The 23,204-nt window shown below is 37.5% G+C and overlaps 2 protein-coding genes and 1 pseudogene across 3 annotated transcripts in view; 1 reads left to right on the top strand and 2 right to left on the bottom strand.

Annotated features, from left to right (window-relative positions):
* LOC113064914 (yjeF N-terminal domain-containing protein 3-like) overlaps nt 1-4,155 on the bottom strand; it is a 31,082-nt gene extending 26,927 nt beyond the window's left edge. The window contains exon 1 of the mRNA XM_026235923.1: nt 3,913-4,155. Within this exon, the coding sequence (XP_026091708.1) occupies nt 3,913-3,971 (59 nt within the window). The 5' untranslated portion in view covers nt 3,972-4,155. The remainder of the gene's footprint in view (nt 1-3,912) is intronic.
* A 2,700-nt stretch (nt 4,156-6,855) lies between these two features.
* Nucleotides 6,856-8,211, top strand: LOC113064913 (testis-specific serine/threonine-protein kinase 6-like; annotated as a pseudogene).
* Nucleotides 8,212-8,364: 153 nt separating this feature from the next.
* LOC113064912 (transcriptional repressor p66-alpha-like) overlaps nt 8,365-23,204 on the bottom strand; it is a 28,591-nt gene continuing 13,751 nt past the window's right edge. For both annotated transcript variants that reach the window (XM_026235921.1, XM_026235922.1), the window contains exons 2-11: nt 21,315-21,573; nt 15,265-15,391; nt 15,015-15,143; nt 14,860-14,928; nt 14,243-14,362; nt 13,978-14,157; nt 12,353-12,614; nt 11,845-12,272; nt 11,554-11,767; nt 8,365-10,243 (exon numbers count right to left, since the gene is read on the bottom strand). In XM_026235921.1, the coding sequence (XP_026091706.1) occupies nt 10,110-10,243; nt 11,554-11,767; nt 11,845-12,272; nt 12,353-12,614; nt 13,978-14,157; nt 14,243-14,362; nt 14,860-14,928; nt 15,015-15,143; nt 15,265-15,391; nt 21,315-21,573 (1,922 nt within the window). In that variant the 3' untranslated portion in view covers nt 8,365-10,109. The remainder of the gene's footprint in view (nt 10,244-11,553; nt 11,768-11,844; nt 12,273-12,352; nt 12,615-13,977; nt 14,158-14,242; nt 14,363-14,859; nt 14,929-15,014; nt 15,144-15,264; nt 15,392-21,314; nt 21,574-23,204) is intronic.

The following is a 23,204-nucleotide window of genomic DNA, read 5'->3' as shown; positions in this document are numbered from 1 at the left end:
GAAGTAAAAGCTTTAAACCAAGTATGTTCACGGAGCAGAAGAGGACATTGGCCAAATTATAACACTAGGTTTCTAGACTGTCAGCTTTCGCCAGAGCATAATGGCTTTGTAATAAGCCCAACTAAGCGAGACGGTGAACCCAATTACACCGTCTCTGGCGAACCAAAAAGGGACAATTTAAGACAAGCATGGCGGCAGAAAACAGCTAAAATGTTGGCCATCCACATCCGTCAAGCTTTACCAAGAACTTGAGCTGGAGCAGAACAGACACACTCAGATGTTTCATCTGGATTAGGCTGCAGGACATTGCTCTGTCTGACAAAATTCAACACATAATTAATAGAGCTCAGGCACATATTCACATTTCCTCAATTCGTGACTGGACAACTGTTCCTTTCCCATACCCCTCATTCTCTCAGAAACTGCCATGCTGTCAAATATGTATGTTGACTTCATAGGAATATGTTGCAGTTTCACTGTTTCTATGGTGACTTGGCCATATATCAGTCCCTGACTCACAGCTGTTCTCCACTAATGGAAATTGTACCATGTGCTCGTGAAAACAGCTCCTATCGATTCTTTTAACAGCTGATAGTTCACCATTACATGCTGTAATCCAAGCATCACACATTACTGATTATACATCCCATACCTGATGCATTTCCTGCATGATTACCTCTCGAGCCCTAAAATTACCCGTACCCCCCTTCTAATACCCTTATTTCCACCCTGCTGGAATGTGTGCTAGTTTTCAGGAGAAAAAGCACAAAGGAAAAGGTCTTAACATGAAATTCCTTTCTAAACACACTTTGCTTCCATAATCGGATGTATTTCTGAGTGCCGTTTAATGAGATCAATGAATGTAGGGCATTCTTGCAAGATCTTTGAATTTTTTATGAAGCCATTTTTATGAAGCAACAATTTTCCAAATAAAGCAGAGAAGTAAAAAACAAAACAAAATGAGGGACAGTGACTCAAGGACATCTCAATCAAGCTCAGTTTCCCAGGTACTTGAGGACATGCCTGCATGCCTGAAAGTGTTTTCCTCATAAACAAACCCACCTCCCCCATCTCCAACATCTCACCTAGACTATCCTGAAATAGAGACACTTCATTACACAGCAGCTTGGCAGTGAAGACACTCATTAAACACATCAGGGGGAGAAAAACCAAACACTGTCAATCTTATCCAACAGCCTCCCCCCATCACAGCCCCAACCACAAGCAGTGATGAAACTCATTATATGCGTCAAAGGGAGAAAAAGAAATACTGTCAGTCTCATTCAACATACAGCCTGAAGAATACACAGATGAGGAAATGACTATGAACTTGTAAATTGATGGATCATTATACATCAATAGGATGACCTGAAAGGGTCATACTCCAATTGAACTGACTGAAGATATTCAGTCAATCGGACTTGTTTCGCAACCCCCCACACACCTCTGTTGCACTCTTGACAAACTGAATTAACTGAGATTTCGCCTCCATAATCTAACTTTAATGGGTACCACCATTAGGAGTAATGCAATGCCTGGTAACAAACGACAAATCATGCAGGCTGCTCTGTTATTGCATTTGGAGTCTATTTGGAGCCTATAAATAAACACTGACGCCCAGCAGAAACGAAACAGAGCTGCAAATGAGTGTAGAGAAGCACAACAGGGTGGACGAGCAGGTAGTCAGCTAAAAATTCCATACAATAATATCACCTATCCAGCAATTGTTTCTTCATGTGATGCAACTGTTGGGTCAAAAATGTGTGCGATTCTGAATAAAGTAGAAACGACAAGCTTAACATATAATATGTGAGGAACACTAGCCATTAGCATTCCTTTTCATCTAAATGTGAGATGCTAGTTTGGTGCAGTTTGAAATCTGTCGTGTTTATTTTTTGCCAATTATCCACCATATGACTAATCATTTTGGATCAGGAAATTATGAGATGACAGTAGCGATTGATTGAATCACATCCAAAAACATGCATGCTAGCCCTTGACTAGCGACTTTACTGAGCTGTGATGGAGGGCTGCACAATTAATTGAATTTCTAATCGCAATTACAATTATGGATATACCACAATTACTTAATCGTTCGCAACGGCAATTTATCGTTCAAAGTCCACTTATGTTATTCTGCGTGCTTAAGATGCGTTTTTTTTTTCTTTCTATATGATATCATAGGGGTTTTCCAATTATATAGCATAACATTATAATACAATTTATGTTTTTTTACTTTTTTATAATTTAATGAAGAAACCAATCCGATGTATAGTTGACATTTGAGGCTTAATACTATAGAAAAGCACTGAGAGGTTTTTAGTTTTTTCATAAAAAAATACGGCATGCAGTTGCATCAAACAATGGTATAAACACCACGCAATGTAAATTGTGATAATCGTAATTAATAATCGCAATTGCAATTTCAAGAGAAAAATCAACAATTATGATTTTTGTAAGAATCGTGCAGCCCTCCTGTGATGTCAAAAGCAGCAGACATCTTTTGGACCTTTAAGAGCCTGAAAAAAAAAGATATTATTTAGTGTGATATAATGCAACATCAGTGTTTTATTAACCTCATTTTTAACGCACAACATTTTTAACTTGAATGTGCGAGGCTTCCAGTTGTAAGCAGTACAAAAACAGTCAAACAGTTTTACCGTTTTGCTGTTTACTGTACTTTGTTATTCTTTAAGTTATTTACAGCAAATTATTTGTAAGCCTCGCCCATTAACAAGAAATATAGCTTACTTCTGCATTAAAATTAATGAATAATGTATGGAACATTAAAATGCTAGTTTTGAATGGCTGTCAATGGAGAAAGATCGCGTTGACCCGAAAATCCAATTTTGGTAACCCAATGTTGTCCATCTTGTTTCGACATCAATATCTGACGTCAGTAAAAGGACACAGGGGCCATTGACACATACGAATCCCAGGGTGCACAGTGCGAATCCACAAATCAATCTGTTTAAAAAAAAAAAAAAAATAATAATAGAAAAGCCAGTTGTTGCATTCACACTATGTGGATTCCATGCAAAATCAACGTTATCAACTATGAAGGTTTCAAGTTACAGCGGGAACATTAATCTCCCCTGAATCTATTCTGTAAAACCTCAAATCCTTAAATCCTATTATTCCATCCTCCTTTAAAGTGTATAATTTGCCTCATCTCCTGCCGACGACCGTGTTTTAAACACCGTGGGCTGGTGTGAAGAGCTAGCTTCAAGGGCCTCTCTTGCCGGAAAGCCCAGTATGGAAAGCAAACCTTGTGCCACTCGGGGTCATGATCAAAACACTATTTGTTCTGTGTCATTTTTGAAATATATTCCCAGGTTACCGGATCTAAACCTCACAAGAGTATGAGGCAACTTGTGAGATGTTAGATTGAACTGACACTTGTATATACTGATAATGCTTTAGAAAGCAATTCTAGCACATGCCATCCTGAACTCAACAGAGGAAACAGACAACCTCCAGCTTGTTTAAAGAGCAAATCGCTTGCCATGATGTTGCCATCACAACGTCCACGAGCTAAAATGTCACATCAGCTTTGTAGACATGCCAAAATCACCAACAAACTGCTGTAGAGACAAGCTGAAGTGGACAGTACCTTCAACATTTCCAGGTTATTAAAGCATGTTGATCATAATCAATGTGTCTTATTTTTGTAAACAGGAAAGCTGGGGGGAAATTAAGTTAGAGGCATTTCTTTTTTTAGACAGCCAGAGATATTACAGCCCTCCTTATGTATCACAAATCTCATTTACATAAAAGTTAGACTGAAAGCATGGTGGAAATATTACTTACTAGTCTTACTAGGATCTCTATTAACATGCATTTAAGCACAAACCTGTCTTAAAAGGTTCTGTATGTCCAATTTGGTCAAATTAAGAAAAACAATAAGCATACCTGAGATATCGCAGTGGCTCTATGGTCTCAGGTTCTTTCTCGTTGGAGCTGTGGTTCATCTTGATTGATTCAGCCGTGCTTATCTCTAGCAACAGTCACCCTCTTTTTGCTCTTTATTTTCTCACTGTGTGCCCTGCTTCTGTCTACAGGCTTACTGGCGGATAAACCCAGGCTCCACGCGTAGATCAGCTACTCTCTTGCTGGAAGTGTCAGCCAATTAAGAAGCAGGGAGACACCGGGAGCACCATCTGATTGGCTGAGCATCCCTGATGCTAGAGAGCCCAGTCAAGCACGAGCCGCATCCCTTTCAAATGTAGCATCCACAGTATGAAAATGTGAATATGTCTATCTCAATTCAAACGCTTATTCATCACAGTGCTGCTTTGGCACATTATTTATGTACAATAATACATGTAATACTACTGATCATGCATATATTCATGCAGTGAGGTATTAATATTCAAGGTTTGATCATTTAGAATGATATTAGAATCCAATATAAGACTAAATCATTTAAATTGTGATGCTGCTTACATATAAACCAAACAGTATTAACATTTTAAAGTGCTTAATCTTATTAATAATATGCTTGAATAGGTGTATTTACATTTAAAATGAGCAATCAGCAATGCTTTAATTAATTTAAATAATGTAATTGTTCTAATAAAACCTGGATTAATGGAAATGGCTACAGTTTAGCGCCACACTGCCGTTTAGAGGTCATATCGTGTCATTGCAGGCACAACGACAATTATGCTAGGGATATATTGAGCTCCAGTTCATCTAAAACTAATGAGAGGCATTTGTGCACATGCTAGTGTGCCAGCCGTGAACTTTAAGTAGGGCGTCAAAATAACACGTTCAGTGCTCGACAAAATGCATTTTTGCTCTTCCTATTGGTGGTGGCTAATGGATTACCAGAGTTTCAGTGAGTGTTCCCGAGACATATTGTTAAGTATCTCGAATATTTAACGCTTGTCTCTCTTTGCACATCATTAAAATCATTAACGAACTTCACTTATAATCATAGCTGTTAATAGTGTTCACCGTCTGTTTGATTACATATTAACTAACTGCTAGAATTTGACCTTAAATTTCTTCCATATGGACATCAACTTGAAATAGTCACCACTGTTAAATATGACGTAGAAACTTTAATTTTCTGTAAAAAAAAAAAAAAAAAAAAAAAACTTGAATTGAACTGAATTGAATAGCACGAGAAGCTTCTTTCCCGCCTCAAAGTGAAAAATAAAAACGGCGATTTTAAAATAATGTTTAAAGGACTTCATTTTTTTCAAAAATTTTTTTTTTTTTTTCAAACGAAGTTTGCTGCTTATGAGCTTTTGTGGTGTTCATTCACAGTGTTTCTAGATTATCGTGTAGAGTGATCAGATGTATTTTAAATAATTGCTAAAAGATTCACTGGACAAAAAAATAAGTTTTCACATACAATTGAAGGCGCTATCCACACGAACGTGAGTATTTTCAAAACTGCAGCTTTTTCTATGTGGTTTGGCCGTTCGTCCACACGCAAACACAGCACCAGGTCACTGAAACCGAACATTTTTGAAAACTCCTGCAAGGGGGGAGATTTTCAAATCCTCAGTGTAGACAGCGAAAAGGAGGGATAAAAGGAGGGAAGAAGTGCTTTCAATCATTGTGTTCTTGCTAGCAATGGTGACCTCCAAAGAAACACGTGCAGCCATCATAGCTGTGCATCAAAATGGCCTTACATGCAAGGAAATTGCTACAAAGAATATGGCACCTGAAAGAACCATTTACCAGATCAACAAGAACTTCAAGGAGAGAGGTTCGACTGCAGTGAAGAAGTCTTCAGGACGTCAAGGAGTGTCCAGCAATTGCCAGGACTGTCTCTTCCTCCGGAATCATGTAACCAGCAGTGCAGAGCTTGCTCAGGAATAGCAGGTTGGTGTGAGAGCATCTGCACACACAATGAGGCCAAGACTTTTGGACAACGGCCTGGTGTCAAGAAAGGAAGCAAAGAAACCACTTCTCTCCAAGAAAAACATAAAGGACAGACTGAAATTTCTGCAGGAAGTACAAAGATTGGACAGCAGAAAACTGGTGCAAAGTTATTTTCTCAACTGAAGCTCTCTTCTGACTGTTTGGGACATCTGGAAAATTGATAGTTCGTAGAGGTAAAGGTGAAGGCTACTGGGTGTCCTGTGTTGTACCAACAGTGAAGCAACCTGAGACCATCCATGTGTGAGGTTGCTTTTCAACTAAGGGAGTGGGCCCTCTCATAATTCTGCCCAAAAACACTGCCATGAATAAAGAATGGTATCAAAACGTCCTCCAAGAGCGACTTCTTCCAACTATACATGAGCAATTTGGTGATGATCCGTGCATTTTCCAACATGATGGAACACCATGTTACAAAGCAAGAGTGATTTAGAAGTGGCTGTATCATTAGATTGAAATTTTGAATCTGTGCCCAACCAACTCCCCGGATCCCAATCCCATAGAGAACCTGAGGTCAGTCCTCAGAAGGCGAGTGGACAAGTAGAAGCCCACAAATTCTGATCAACTCCGAGAACTAATAAGGAAAGAATGGATCGCCATCAGTCAGGATTTGGCCCAGAAGCTAATATCCAGCATGCCAGGGAGTTATATATATATATTTGCCAATAAAATACTTATATGTTTATCTTTGTTTTTCAGCATACCATGGAAACATGTGGAAAAATAATCTACAAATTCTGAAGCAGCAAACTTTGCCAAAACTTGGCCATGAATGTACAAGCACCTTTTCTAAAATAGTTATAGGGTTCTCCACATCAATCAGTCAAGTCTTGTTAAAATGAACTAAATACTATATTAGCATAATGTGGATTAAATGGGGTACAAATAAAAACCAGAGGGCTAAATGACTCTCACTGTTTCTTCTTGTCCACCAGCTGTCCCTGGACACCATTCTGTATATATTCTAATATGACATCATAAATTAGAATGCTGATATCTCTCAGAATGCAGTAGAATTCAAATGTCTGATACGAAATACTTGGTAGCAAGGGTGAAGGATGTGATTTAAACTCAAGCCAAAGTATTAATGTGCACTTGGTAAACTCCTTTGAGATTTAAAAAGCCATGGGCTACAAATTCATAGCCGAGATTGGTGAAGGCAGTTTTTCCCGAGTCAAGCTTACCACCTCGCAGAAGCACCACTGTAACGTGGCCATCAAAATTGTGGACCATGTAAAGGGCCCAAAGGATTTTGTCCAGAAGTTTCTCCCAAGGGAACTGGTGATTTTGAGACTAGTGAATCATGACGGAAGCTGCGACAAAAGATCTCCTTCAGAAGATACATTAAGTAAACTGCATCCCAGAAGACCAAAGCAAAAACTTGTTCTATCAGATGGTCAGTGCCATCAGCTACCTCCACATAATGGATATCGGCCTAGGGGTGATTCTATGGTGACTGGATTGAAGCCATACGATGAAACCAACTTGATGCGACTCAACCATCTTCAAAGGAAGTTTTTGGTTTATCCGGATGACACTGGTGTTCAGGATCCAAGCCAGGTCTTCATTGATACTCTACTCCAGTACAATTCTTCCACACGTCCAACTATTCAACAGGTGTCAGGGCATCTGTGGCTGCAGATGGGACAGAGCTAAAAGCACAAGAGCTAAAACAAAGTATGCAAATTCAAAGAAGCACAGTGTTACAAAATACACGCATCAGAGAGTGTTTGCCTGTTTGGACAGACCTAATATTTGAACTCCAGTCACGACTGAGGAAAATGATCAGTTTTATTGTTTTGGGAGAACACTCTGAGGCAGAACAGCAATAGATTAATGGAGAAACTATCAAATAAATGACTCAAATAAGAAAATAGTGGTTGACCGATCCAATGCCTATGATGATATTGATATCTGCAGTGCAAGGTGGCTGAAGAACAATGGAATACAATTTTATTTGTAACGATTAAAATGTATACAAAATTACGGAAATTGGCTAAATTATTTTGCATTTTTATTTATTTTAGTATTCTTTCCTATACTGTTTATATGCTCATAAAGCTTAAAGAAAAGAAAAAAAACTGATAACTAGATCAATTTTAAAGGACAATGCACTCTTGTTGTTCTAAACCCATTTATATAAAATCCTCTATAGCATTATGAATTTGTGTGGCTACAGCAGCAATAATATAAAAATGAATAGAAAAATTGTGCCTTCTACTTAAAAATAACTGCAGTTAGGATTCGTGCAACGTGAGAATACTGCACGTTTTATTTTATTCCTCAATTTACTTTTTATCCCTCGCATCCTTATTTTCATTCATATCAACTGAACATGTTGTGCACCCTGATGAAAGGCAATCTCACACTCCATCACACACTCGAAAGTTGATTTAATACATTCAATTAGATTTCAGTTTGAATCATAACCCCATTCACACTTAAAATACACTCACACAACAGACCAAACCGGTTAAAATTAGTTTTTATTATAATTATTAACTGAGAGCAGAAACAGTTGAAAAAAAAAGTTTTTTTGTTGTGGTTTTGTTTTTTACAATTCATAAAAGATGCTACGGCAGCATCCCAAGGGGAAAAGGAATGGTGTTAGTTGTCAGCAGCAGGCAGTAATCAGAACAGCATCCAGAGACAGGGGTCTCCGTGTCCCAAACACTCCACAGGCATTCAAGATCACTGAACAGATCATCTCAAGAAAAGGAAAAACAAATCGACTGAAGCCGAACTGACTCCACATGTTCACTGGACTGCGATGACTTAGGACCCAAGCTGTTGGATATAACATACATAACTGTTTAGCTAAAATAGCGAGCTTACTGCTAACAAATCAAATCAAATGAAAGGAAAATAAGAGATGGTAAAGATAACATGACCACCACCTAACAGGTATGACTCAATTTCATTTAGCTAAGATTGTGTGCTACATTCAATAAGCAATAATTCTTTCAACCCAAACATTTCCTTTAAGGAAAGATCAAGCCATGACTTAAATGGCACGACTTCCAACAGGATCTAAAATGGTAGACAAGACATGAATGAACTGTGCATTAGACCTTAGACCAAAAAAATAATAAAATAAAATAAAATACAGTCCAATCTTAAATTCAAAAGGCTTTGAAACTATTTGGGAAGGATATCCTTCATCTAAAGTGACATTTATAAATAACACAACATCCAAATATTACCTAGATGCTGTTAGAAGAAAGCCTAACGGGGAGCACATCACAATGGTAACTTAAAAGCTCAACATAATATATCAATTGTTCCTGTAAAAAAAGAAAAGAAAAGAAAAAAAGCTACCGTCAGGCTCCTCTGATAAAGACATCGCTCAAACATGAAAGTCTAGAAGTAGTCCTGTTACGGCTGCTGCTTTTTGTTAGTTACGTCCATCTCTGTAACCATCCCTGATACACAATTAATGTCTTTTATAAGCTTACAAAAAAAAAAAAAAAAAGAAACAACCCAAAGTATTTAAAAATAAACACTACACCAGCAGATGTATAACCACCTCAACAGCATAACAATTCCTTAAACTTGTAGCCTTTATAAAAAGGCCATTTGGAAAGAGAAGAGTGATTCAACAGTGAAGCTAAAAAACTAAACAAAAGCAATGCAATGACATCAAATACACAAACATACACTCCCCATATCTGTTCAAGAGACGCGGTGGATCGGAAAACGCAGCTGAAGTGGTCTCATAGCATGTAGATGGTCCACAAAAAGGTCATTAAACAATCCCTGGGGTCACGCAGGAACTCTTTATCCCCGTGTTCTCCACTTTCTGTGGAAAAAGTGTCCATGAGGCTCTAAGAACGTTTAACAGAGGCTTTAGTTTCACATAATGGAGCAATTACTCCACCTGGAGGGCAGAGAATTGGGAGTTGTGGGTGACGTGTATTAGATCACTAAAGCTTGTCGGGTAATGGAGGGATTCAGTAGATCGAGACAAAGGCCTGTAGAAAAGGTCCTTGCGTCTCCTTGAACGCTGATCCCGGTACAGTTCTCCTTTAGGACACCTGTTGGCTTGTGGGGTCTTACCTTAAGGGTCTTGGAACAAATGAGAAAGAAAATATATAATTTTTAATTTTTATTATTGCTTAATGGCTGGTTGTCTGATACGGATAACCGACCCCATGTCCAAAAAAACAGGATTATAATTGAGACATTTTCAGGATTTTTTTATTTTATTTAGGGCACTATTTCCATGTGTTTGCCGTTTGGGAAATGGAGCGGGAAGGGATCATGTCCAAGAGGTACTCTCGCTGACGGTCCACCGGAGACGTCGTCCTGTGCACAGATAGACTGGGGTTGACATAAGCCATGGTGACACCTGTTGGGGGAGAATATGTAGGGGTTAATGATTTTGAAGGGATGACTATGTAAATTTCTATAAGATTTGTCTGAACAAAGAACATTTGAAGAGTTTTAATGACCTGCATTTCAAGCTAAATTAGCCATGTCTTTAAAAACAAAGACATGCTAACAGGGTTGATAGCAATTAACTATCTTTCTTGCAACGGTCATGACATTAAAAGTTTTTTTTTTTTTTTTTTATTAATGATGACAATTATTATTATTTTTTTTACACATACCCATTTAAATAATAGTTGTTTACTATGACAAAATTGTGATAACAGGGATGAGAAATGTAACATTTTCTGCTTCTGACATGCCTAAATAACACAAGATTAATTACCAGGAAATAAATATTTACTCATCCTTGAAAAGTAGAAATACATTTATGAATTTAGATAACTAATGGTTATAATGGCAACAGGGTGGACCGTTTAGGATTGTCCGCTTCTTACACATCTAATAATTATCTAATAATCAATTTAAGATGAACTGATTAAAAGCAGAGTCTTGCCCATGTAGAGTTGAAAAGATGACGTCATAAGAGTTTTTGATCAATTCACTCTGATTAATTGTATAGAACTTTAATTAGTGATCGTTATGATTGGTAACAGGGTTGAAGATTTGTGATAAAAAGAAGAGAGGTTTTAATTTGTTCAAGAACAGTGGAAAGGATGATATGATGGTTTTTAATTAATTAAATGGTACCAAATTGTAATAATCAATGATGGTAACAGGGTTAACAATTTAAGACTGACACTTCTGAAACACATAATGTATGATAGTTAGAAGTATTAAAAAAGACAGTATTTGTATTTAGTTAGTTGCAGTTGTATTGCATGTAGTTTGTTGTATTTAGTTTACTTGTCCATGATGGTACATCATTTTTATAATCAATAGTTATAATAGTAACAGGGTTGGTAATTTAAGATTATCCAATTCTTTCACACCTAATAATATATTCATATTGTTAAAAGGTATAGAACTTTCAATAATTAACAGTTGCATTTTAACAAACAGTTGATTTTTCTCCCCCCATACTTTTTCTGGAAAACTGGGAAACCCAAGCTGGAACATATCAAACGCGGTCTCAACTAACTTTTATACATAAATGAAATTTTTGTTGATGTTTAGAAAAAAGTGTTACACATGTAACAGGAGCACTTTTTTGCAGATTTGCCCTCTGCAAGTCAATCAGCTCAATATATATAAAAAAGGGTACATGAAAAAAGGAGACAGGAAGGGGCAGAATTGTTTTTTATTTTTTTTTAAGTAGGCATCATCTACCTGCAGTGCCGCTGTTCTGTTTCCTCCAGGTATTGGTGGTTGGGTTGCCGCTGCCCTTTTCCCCTGCTCTCATGGCGTGCTTACCTGTCCTGCTGACCAGCGAGGCAGCTGTGACGGCATTCTGGAGCTGGGAGGACGTGGAGAAGCTGTGGCTCACCCCGCGTGCGCCTGCACTCAGCGCCTGCTGTACACTGCGGGACAGCTGGCCTGGAGTCTGAGGAGAAAAACACGCTTAAATCAGAAAACACCTTATATGGGACACATACCAGCTTAGATAGCAGTGTTTATTACCTGCTTGATGGTGGTGGTGTGGTATCGACCGATTGACGCCCCCCTGTTGGTCTGCTGGGACAGCGACGTGCTCACCTGCTTGTACTGCGGTGACACCAGCACGTGATCAGATTTAATCACCGGCGAGGATGAGGAGGAAGAAGATGAGGTGGTGGTGGTCTTGGAGACGGGCGAGGCGGCCTGCTGCAGGATGCGCTGCTCGATCTCTTGCTCTTGCTGCAGGGCTTTGACGAAGGCTGCCTTCAGGCGGCTGGTGTGCTCAGCCTTCAGGGCCTTCTTCTGGTTGGAGCTCATGCACTGCTCACACAGGACAGAGCCACTGCTCTTCTCCTGCCTCCAGCGAGAGGTGAAGTCCGTCTGGCACTGGGAGCAAGTGAAGGGCTCCTTGGGTGCCGGGGTGGATGCAGACTCTGTCTGTGGCTGCTTACCTGGAAAGAAAGCAAGTGACGTTAGCATGGTGAAGTGTTATATTTGGTAAATGTGCCCTAATAGGATCGGGTGTACCTACTTTTAGCAAGAGTATCTAGCAGGTTCTGGACCACCATTTCCAACCCAACCAGGTAGATAAACTCATTATTAGCTGCTGAGGGCAGGAAATTGAGCTCCGGTGTTGGAGGCTTAGGTGGTGGAATCTCAAGGAGGGTTTTCTCCAGCTGTTTCCGTAACGCAAGCTTGGCGGCGGCCTGCCGGCTGGCAGGAGACTCGTTGGCGTTGATAGAGGTGCTGCTCCCCAGACCGGACTGAGAGCTCTTCAAACTGGTTGAGGAGGCCTGGACATGGGAAAACATGATGCAAGTTCATAACCGCTTCTATATACCAGTTTATAAACGCAGTCAAATTTGATTATATGCAATATATCTTTCATATTACAAGCATTTTTTTATTTCATAAAACCCTTCATTCATTGCTTACTTTGCAAACTTACTTGTATATGTTTATATGCTTACAATGGTAATTTTAATTACAATAAAAATATTATATAATGTACAATAAAACAATTTATACATCTACATATAAAAATACTACACCTATACAATATAAATTCATATATAATAAGTTTATAAGAATATGATAAAAATATTATAAATGTCTATGCCTTTAATGCTACATGTTTACAATATTATAGTTTGGTTAATATAGTTAATATGATCATGATGGTAATGGGGTTGACAAATAGTGATAAAAAGAGAAGAGTTTGTCATTTGATGGGTTTTGAGGAGTCAAATACAACTGAATTTTTATAATTGATACTTATGATGGTAACAGGGTTGACAATTTAATTAAGATCGTCCAATTCACACCTTACACAGTATTATAAGAAAAGGTCATACTAAAAATGTTATAATATTATAAACTGTATAACTAACAAATTAATACTATTTTTAATTCTAAAATAGCAAAAATGTAATAAAAACCTTATATAGTAGGGTAACACTTTAGTATAGGGTCCAATTCTCACTAATAACTAGTTGCCTATTATAAACATATTGGCTGTTTATTAGTGCTTATAAAGAACATATAATGCATGACATCTATAATCCTACTCAATATCCTAAACTTAACAACTACCTTATAAACTAATAATTAGCAGCAAATTAGGAGTTAATTGAGGCAAAAGTCAGTTAATCGTTAATTAATAGTGAGAATTAGACCTTAAAATAAAAAAAGTATGACCTATAGTAGTTAATCGTTTTTAATAATATAAATATAATTTTTAACAAAATGTAAAAAAATTACGATAATGTATAAAACTAAACATTTTAATACGCATTTGTTTACTTATAACATTAAACAATAAGTTATAGTAGCTTTAAAGGTACAATTTGTAAGATATTTGCAGTAAAATATCCAAAACGCGAGTCAACCCACGCCATTGTTATTATTTTAATAGTGCGCCCTCTAGTGGCAGGTCCTACAACCTGTACCTTTAAGTCTATAAAAAATAATCTGTTAATACACCTATATAATATAAAGTATTTATGTTTAAAAATATAATTTACTAACTGCTATAATATTATTTTTAAACATTGAGCATTCTAAATACTAAATAATAAAAATAATTTCCTGCATCTACTTCTATTAATGTAATCATTTTTTTATACATAATAACATGATATATATCAAGCAAATGACCTGTGAGACCAGGACGTTTGCATTGGCCACACGGATCAGGCCCTGCTGAATGATCCTCTGGCCCTGCACCTGTACGGTGGGTACGGAGGTGCGCGTGCCCAGCAGCAGAGGAGGAGGACCAGAACCCGAGTGTTGCTGCTGCCGTAGGGTCGCAATCTGCTGCGGGGTCACGGTGATGGGCTATACCACACAAAGGTAAGTGAGAAAAAGATTCATTTCAAAATCAAAATGTTTTTAGGTGTAATCAAGCTCTAACAGTACATACCTGTGAGCCTCTGACTAAAGGTGGCATGACTACGGTATTATGGGAGCCGTGCTTGGAGACCTGCGTTCCACCTCGAACCAGGGGAGGAGGGATGACTGTCCCTGAGATTCGGTTGGAGATCTGAAAACAACATGTGTTTTTAAAAGTTGGATTGCAAAGAGCAATTCTATTTAAATACATCGAGACCCTTGCAGGAGCATGCAATACCCTGGACAGCACTGACATTGAATATTAATATTATTAGGTAACACTATTATAAGTTCATTAGTTAACATCAGTTTACTACTTTAGTTAACATGAACTAAGCATGAACAGTACTGAACTTCAAGAGCATTTATAAATCTTAATGCTAAACAATTTCATTATTAAAAATCAAATTTTGCTTGTTATCTATTTATCTGTCGGTCTATATAACAACAATAAAAATTTAAGCATTCATTTTTGTTTACTATTATTAGCATCATTTTTATTCTAACCGTATTGTGTATATTATCTCTAATAATGATATAGTACTGGACACATGCTGATTTAAATGCACATGCACTATAGTGAGTTCGTGTCACTGTAGTGTCCTACCGTTTGAAATGTTTCGTGTAGTCTGACATATTAACACTGACCTGTAGGGGTCCTTTAGCGGAGATGCTGCCCCTGACGAGAGGTGGCGGAGCTGCCACAGAATTGTTCGCCTGCAAAACAGAAGGGGTCAACACCAGGTCAGTTTGAACCTCAAGCTCTTTGTTGCATCCAACAACCCAACTGTTACTTTTTTTACCTTTTGCACAACATCTTTTTGGGTCTGACTCTGTCGAAGTTTCTTCAGCAGGACGAGTTTGACCTCCTGTAGACGCAGTTCTTCCTGCAGCTGTTTGATGATGCGCTCCCGTTCAGCCGGGCTGCTTTTCTGCACGTGACATGGACAAGAAGAGTCACGTTAGCATGTGAACGGGACATTTGATGAACGTAACATACTATACATCAAGTGCAAATGATCTATAAATAAACGTCTTGAGAAGTCACATTACCATCAGCATCTCAGTATCCGTCTTCTTAAAACTGTGGCTGACCCCATTCATACAAGGACTAGAAGGCTCATTGTCTGACAGAACAATGACATCATCTGGAGTCGGAGGTCGCTCTTTCTTTATGTCACTGAGAGAGACAGATCAAAGAAAACCTGAGAAAAGGCTGAAAACATTGATTGTGTCACACTTTAAGATACACAGTTTCTTTAAATGCATATTACTCGTATTACTTTCGCAGTATATAATATGTACAGTATGGGAATTGTTCTGTATAAGTGAAATACCCAGATGACAAACTAGGTAGATAATCTGCTAAAATAAGTACATAAATCACAGTGCACTGGGTACTTTAAATGTTAACAATCTCAACTTATTATTTGAACATATTACCAAGGGGTTTCACACAAAAACTGCAAAAAAATAAAATAAAATTTGCGTAATAATTAATCTATATTCTGATTTAAGTTTTTTTTTTTTACTTCTGATTTTTTTTTACACAACACTATCAAAAATGAAAAACCTATTTTATAAGCATAAATATATTTATTATTATTATTATTGTTATTGTTGTTGTTGTTACTATTTAATATTTTTTCCCTTTATTATTTGTATTTTTGTATAATTTTAGGTTCGTACTAAAGGTTTCATGTTTTTATAATAATTCTAATACATTTTTTAATGATAATCATAAATTGTTTTTATATTGTTTATTAACATCATCATAATTTTTTCTTTATTCATTATTTTATTTGGATTGAATTCTCCAAGACACCTACTGGACACAACAGGCTGATTTAAAAATGAGCCAACGTATTGTACTACTGATCGAAATGGTTTGTACGGTTCAACATTTGCAGTAGTATATACGCTTACATAGCAAACTAATATTTAAAAAGCAGCATGCCGTTTATAGTTTATACAGTATCTTAATGGCCCACTGCTCCTCTCCTAATTCTGCACTGCCCACTAGAGGACGTCCTAAGACCTCTGTTTGCATATTTTGTAATCAAACACTTCAAGGAGCTGCTCTTCAAGGAAGCGCCACAAGTAGTGTCAGAAGGTCTCAGAACAAGAAAACGCCACATTTTTACGGTCAGATTAGATCCATAAGCCGCTGCAAATGCAAATCAGCAACAGACACATGAGAGCGGCATCACGTTGGATCTCTAAAGGACTGTAGTGCTGTACCCTTCCTGAGGGATGGCTGAGGAGGGGGATGGGACGGCTAGTGGCCAGGTTATTGTGTGTCCTCCATCCTCAACTTTCACTGCAGATGGGGTTGCTCGCATATCAACAAAGAAACCCTCTTTAATGCTTCTACTCTGACCGCTGGTGGGTCCACTGGGAAATCTAGTGATCTTATAGGCTAAGGGTCATGCATGCAATATTACAATAACACACTTGTCAATAGTGAAATTAGCTTCTTGGGAGCAACTATAGCAGCTAAATGGCGATGCAAGTTGTGTTCGCCCACTGACACAACAACAAGGTTGTAAATGTTTTGCTATGGTGTTTGAGTGGATGCCTACTGGTCTAGAGTTTATTACATTTTCATTTTGGTTACTAGATATGGATAAAGTTCATTCATACCAAAATATATTTTGTGCTTTTTATCCCGTCTAGTTAAAAATTATAGTTCAGATTGCCTTGAGAAGTAGTAGCAGACAAAAAGACGCACACTCGAGTGTTTGCCCGCTGACATGACATTGTTGTGTTGTTCTAAGTTGTTGTAAGGGCATTACTAGTTGGTTTCTATGATTTTCTGAGTAGATAAATATGGTCCAAGTCTAAAGATTTTTGTCCCAAGTCACTCTGCTTCATAGATATAGCTGAACTTCTTTGATAAGTTAGAAATGGTAATTCAGCTTCTGTTTATTGTCACAAGAAGAAACATCAGACAAAAAGTTACAAAGTCCCGTGTTTGCTCTCTGACATGATGTTAAGGGGCTCAAAACAGTTGTTAATGCATTGAAGTTTGGTTGCTACGATGTCTTCTTAGGGTTTTTTTGACTGGATGTACTCTTGGCTAAGTCTAAAAGAGTTTATTTCCATGTCTACAAGACAATCTGGGTCTTAAAATGTTAGCCATCTCATTTATTTCCTTCAAGGCTGGTCATAACTGGTCTAACTTGAATGTTAAAAGTAAGACTGATCACCCTTTGTTACCTGCTTGTTGGTCAAACTAGTTGTTAGTTAGTGGCAATTCAGATTATCTCCAGAAGTAACATCACTCAAAAAAAATCAAACACTCATATTTTTGCTAACTGACACGATGCTAGGGTGCTCAAAATAAGTCCTTTTTGCATTGCCGTGAGGTTGTTCTAGATTGTTGTTAGGGCATTGCTAGGGTTTTCTGAGTCTAAAAAGTTTATTCCCATGTCTCCAAGTCATTCTGGTCACTAGATATGATTGAAGCTTTCACCCACTAAACTAAAAGCATAATTCTGATTGCGTCATAAATGAACAGTACACACAAACAAACTCACAGTATCACTCATTCCCCAACAAGTACGGCAACAAGCATGGTACCCTTTCCTTCAATCAGCAGATGAGATGAGTGCTCTGAAAGCACGGCCCATTCAAGTAAATGGGAAGAAAGAAACAACACTCATCCCTGGACAACACTTGAATTTCCTTTAAAAGCAAACCGACCAATTAAAAGCATCCGTCAACACACAATACGCCCAAGTTTACAGGAATCACTAACAGCTAAATGCAGGCTCCCATGACGTGCACAACCAGAATTGACTTCATATCATTTCCTGCGTATTAACCAGCACCAACAAGATCACATGATGCAAGAATTTCCCTCTGGTCACATGACTCACACCCTCCCTTTTCTTTAACTGTTCCTGCCAATGTGGAAACCATGGCAACGGCCGGCTCAAACCAGTTTGTGACATAGGCCTCCTTTTGCAAAGTCAGGCAGGGTTCAGGTGCGACAGAAAATGCTTTGGACTTCTTTCTCCTTTTTTTTTTTTAAGCAGGACAGAGTGCCACCCGAGGTGAGACAGACATGCTGAGCCAGCACATATCTGAGTTTGGCCTTTGGAGAAAGTTCAGCGAACGATGGTCGTGTTTGTGGAGTGTGACATCTTTCAACTCAACTTTCTGCCCCTCCCCCATCCCGCATGGCATCAGGCCACCTCCTTTGTTCTTTATCATGAGCTCCACTCTGGTTCATCACCACTTCTGTTGGTCTTGTACATTAAGCATGCATTCACAAACAAACAGGAATCACCTTCAGTTTTTTCATGCAATAAGTTCAACATTCAAACAAACATTTGGAGACTAAGGATCATGTTAGATAACCACCATCTGGAACACTTAGTATTTCAAGATCAATTTAAAAGAACCATCAAATTAAAAGAATCATTCGACTAGCAACCACCTAGTGACAACCCAGAACACCCAGCAACTACACAGCAACCTGACTATAAACAACTAAGTACAGATCAGGCCTGAGCAACCCAAATACAAATGCCATGGGAAGTTGTATTAAAAAGTACGTAAAACCTATTATTGAGGCAATAGTGAAGAATGGATAGAAATTGAAAAATAAAGCAAAAAGGTCCATTTGTAATCATGATAATATCAACTAACAATTTATAGTACAGTATAATTTAACATTAACGTTATTTTCTATGTATACTCGTAGGGCTGGGTTTTGACAAATTTTACAATTAGAGTCGATTATCCATTAATTTGATTCGATTCGATTACGATTTCAATTAGATTGGATTCAGTATCAATCATTTTGGATATATATCAGGTACATGGAAAATCTTCTTAAAAAAAAACACTTTGGGGCGAATATCACCAATGGTTAATGCCTCATGACTAAATAAAGGGTGCTAATGTGAGTGTTTACACCGACGCGTAAAATGCGAAGCGTAAAAATTGGCATTTTTTAAAAAACATTTTTTTGGTTTGTCACACTGCGATAAAAACTAACCAACCAATGAGATTAGTGATTTTGTTCACGATTCTGGAGCTGCTTACATCACAGTAAAACACGACTTTGTACTCAAGCACAAAACTGTCTTGCGTAGTGTGTACGAGGCTTAATACTGTAAAATATACTTGATAGTCAATAAAATGGCAGGTTGAAATTATCTGATTTGTATACAAACATTGACAAACAAATATTACTGTTTTTGTTATATTAAAGTTATAATACTAACTTTAACTTTTAAATGGTGGTTGTCAAAAACTTGCTAAAACTTGATTTAATATTAAAGAACAGTAAAAATTATGAATGTGTTATGTGGTGCATATTTATCAAAATGCTCCCCTTTAGAGTTAATTTTTTAGCCGACTAATGAATCCATGGTCACCGAATATGTTTTTTCTGTGGTAAATGTGATGTTAGATGTTAATCCACATTAAACAGCGGCAAAATGGCATTTAATATTTGAATTTTGTAATAAAATGAACAGAATTTTCATATCAAAAGTAACAAATCACAAAGCTTATAGCAAATTTATTGGATGGGAGGCGCACTACAATGTTCCGTTCATTATCTAACAGCCTTGACCAGGGGTGCCCAACCCTGCTCCTGCCGATCGACTGTCCTGCAAAGTTTGGCTCCAACCCTAATCAAACACACCTGCCTTTAATTTTTAAGTGAGCCTGAAGACCTTAATTAGTTGCTTCAGGTGTGTTTGATTAGGATTGGAGCTAAACTTTGCAGGATAGTCGATCGCCAGGAGCAGGGTTGGGCACCCCCCTGGCCTAGACTAATCAATTCTTGAGATTAATAAATAGATATGGTTTCATAAAAATGAGAACTGATTAAAATTAATTAAAAATTAAAATTTTTAACCAGCCGTATACAATAATAAATTAAAATTGTGTACATTTCTTAATTATTTATTATAAATTATTAATTCATCCATTATGAATCAACACTAATTAAACAATATATAATTATTACACACACATACATATATACACATGTAATATACGTGTAACTCACTGGTTTATAATGCAAACAGTTTTACCAGTTATTCTTCTCGTTATTCCCTTATAGTGGCTAATGAACCGGGAGTCTTGCCCATAGGCTTACTCCCGCATTGAAGAAAAAGGTGGATATGCTACTGTTCAAAAGCTTAAGGCCTGTAAATTATTATTATTTTTCATTATTATTACACTTTTATTCATTATGTATGCAATACACTGATCAAAAGTTGTAGTAAAGACTTTTGCAGTGCTACAAGAGATTTAAATTTTAAATAAACACGGTATTCTTTTGAATTTTCAAAACTGATAATAAAAGAAATGTTTCTTGAGCAGCAAATCAGCATAGTAGAATGATTTCATGTGACACTGAAGACTGGAGTGATGATGCTGAAAATTCAGCTTTGCAATCAAATAAATCATGTTTTAAAATATACCCAAATAGAAAACGGTTATTTTAAATTTTAATGATATTTGTGTCAAAGTGAATGAATTAATGCTATTTAATTGAACCTTACTGGAAAATGTTACAATATTAATATTTTTGAGGATGCTGATATTGTCATTTATACACTTTGTCCTTTATCTGCACATCACTAAACTTCATCGAAAAATCAAGTCAGAAAGTTAGTATACATGCATTGGTTTCGGCAAGGTTTCTGATTTTATACATCATATTTTATTTTGTAGTGCTGTTAATCAAAATCATTGAATTTAAGTTAAACTAGAGTAAAAATCATACACATGGTAATTAAATGAGACCTTAATTTTTAAAACCCGCAAAGCAAAAGCACCACAGTGAGCCCAGGTTCTTCTCCTTTGCATCTACTTGATACCTTGTTGACTTTGCATTTAGCAGATGCTTTATATTCAGAGCTACTAGCACAAAGTCTCAGTGGAGCAGCATGAGGTTAAGTCTCACACAAACATAAAAGCAAAACGGCAAGACCAAGATCACACTAATTCTCCAGTTCAAAGGTCAACACTATCAAAGATCAACAGTTGTGTCATTTCACTTAACACACATTCAGGAGGCTTGAAAAAAAAAAAAAAAAAAAAAAAAATGCATTCATGTTCGGCTTGTGACCTACCTCTTAGATGTGCTCATGTCCACGGGCTCGTCGCTGGTCTGCACCTCCACCTTGATGGTGGCCTTCACCTCCCCGGCCCGCAGGATGTTAGCCACCTTGTTGGCCTGCTCGCTTTTGGTTTTCAATCCATCTACAGCTCCCAGCTCTCCTCTCTCCAGCTTGACCCTCTTCAAGTCGGCCTCCGGAGCAGGGGCATCTCGCTCCAGCGCCCGCTTCTGACTACGTGTCTGACGCACTGCGTCTTCCGACATCTTCTCACCTGTAAAACAACATAACTGAATCATGCATATTCAGGCAGATAAACTATTATATTAAGTGCAATGTCTTGATACTAAAACCAAGCAAACACGGATATAAAAAACATGGAATTTCAATAGAAGTTATACAAAGTATATAGATCCTGATTAGGTTTGTTTTAGGTCACGTTCACATAGGACTTGAACATCTGGATCATCTGATGCCAGTAATATCAATCTGACTGAAACTATTAGATGCCAGAATTCATGTTTATCTTGTTGAGCAAATATTTGAAGTAGCCTAGATCTTACTTTCTTTCTCGTTGTGTACATCTCTTTATAGTTTCTGAAGATGAGGGCAAACCATGCAATCTGTCCAAACATAAATTTGCACCAATATACTGTAGAGCATGCGGCCTTTACGTCAACGAGATTCCCAATCCCTTATAAAACTCGAAACAATTACTCGCATTTGGCATTGTTTACCTGTTAATCCTTTCAGAACAGATCTGTGCCCCTTTTTTGGGTCACGACCCACTTGGTTGAGAACTAGGTATATGAAGATTGCACCTGTACAAGACAGACTGGCGTTTCATAAAAGTCCATAGAAGCAAAGCAAACAGGAAAGACAATCAACAAGCCCGAATTGTGCCAGGCGTGAAATTTAAAACATGCAAGCAAACCCCAAGAGCCACTTACAGGAAGCAAATCCATCATTTGGACACATCAAGGCACATACGAGACGTGCCGACCTACCTGTCTTACATATGATAACAGGCATCTGATAACAAGACAACTGACTCAACACCCAGGCCTGCTCTCATCTGCCATGACATCACTGGGGCTCCACATGACCCTTCCCAAGATTCCATGGGACACATAAAGCATTTCCCCCAGAAAACCAGTTTGAACCGGTTGGTGGACGCAGCCGAGAGACTGAAGCAGGTTTTTAACCCCTCGAGAGACTGACTGGCAGCGAATGCGGCCACACAGACGCAGGAGTTTTGCCAGTGGGGGGAAGGGCCGCACGCATTCCAAAACACAAGTCTTTCAGAGATGAGGAGGAAGTGTCCGCCTCTTTGTTGCTCGCAAAATAATAATCGCCACACTGGTCTTGGCAATAAAAGGTAGTCAATAAACCAAATGACTAGATAATAGAAGCCAATGAGATCGTGCTGATCCAAACAAGCTTATGCAAATTGTAGGATTTGCGAACCTCGATTCTGAAAAGAAAGTTTCAGTGTCTTTTGATCAATGTGATTCACGGTCTGATCTACTTTCCCTTTTGTTTGTGATTGTCAGATAAGGATTTTTAGTGACTGCACTCAAAACGTATAGGCAATGAAACACTTTAGAGTGGAAACGAACATGTCATTAAAAAAAAACAAAACAAAAAAAAAAAAAAATATATATATATATATATATATATATATATATATATATATATATATATATATATATATATATATATATATATATATATAAATAATGGAAATTATGATTTTCCAAGGCTTTCCCTAAGACACAGTTTCTAGAGTAGCATAAAATCAAAGCTTTCCAAAGTTGTAAAAAAAAAAAATTTGGAATACATTTTACATGAAAATACTATTCATAATGTGTTTGTTATTATTTTTTTTTACTATTTGTGAAATGT

The sequence above is a fragment of the Carassius auratus genome, chromosome 47 (genome assembly GCF_003368295.1).
Source record: "Carassius auratus strain Wakin chromosome 47, ASM336829v1, whole genome shotgun sequence".
Lineage (NCBI taxonomy): Eukaryota > Metazoa > Chordata > Actinopteri > Cypriniformes > Cyprinidae > Carassius > Carassius auratus.
This window is presented reverse-complemented; position numbering and strand designations above follow the sequence as displayed.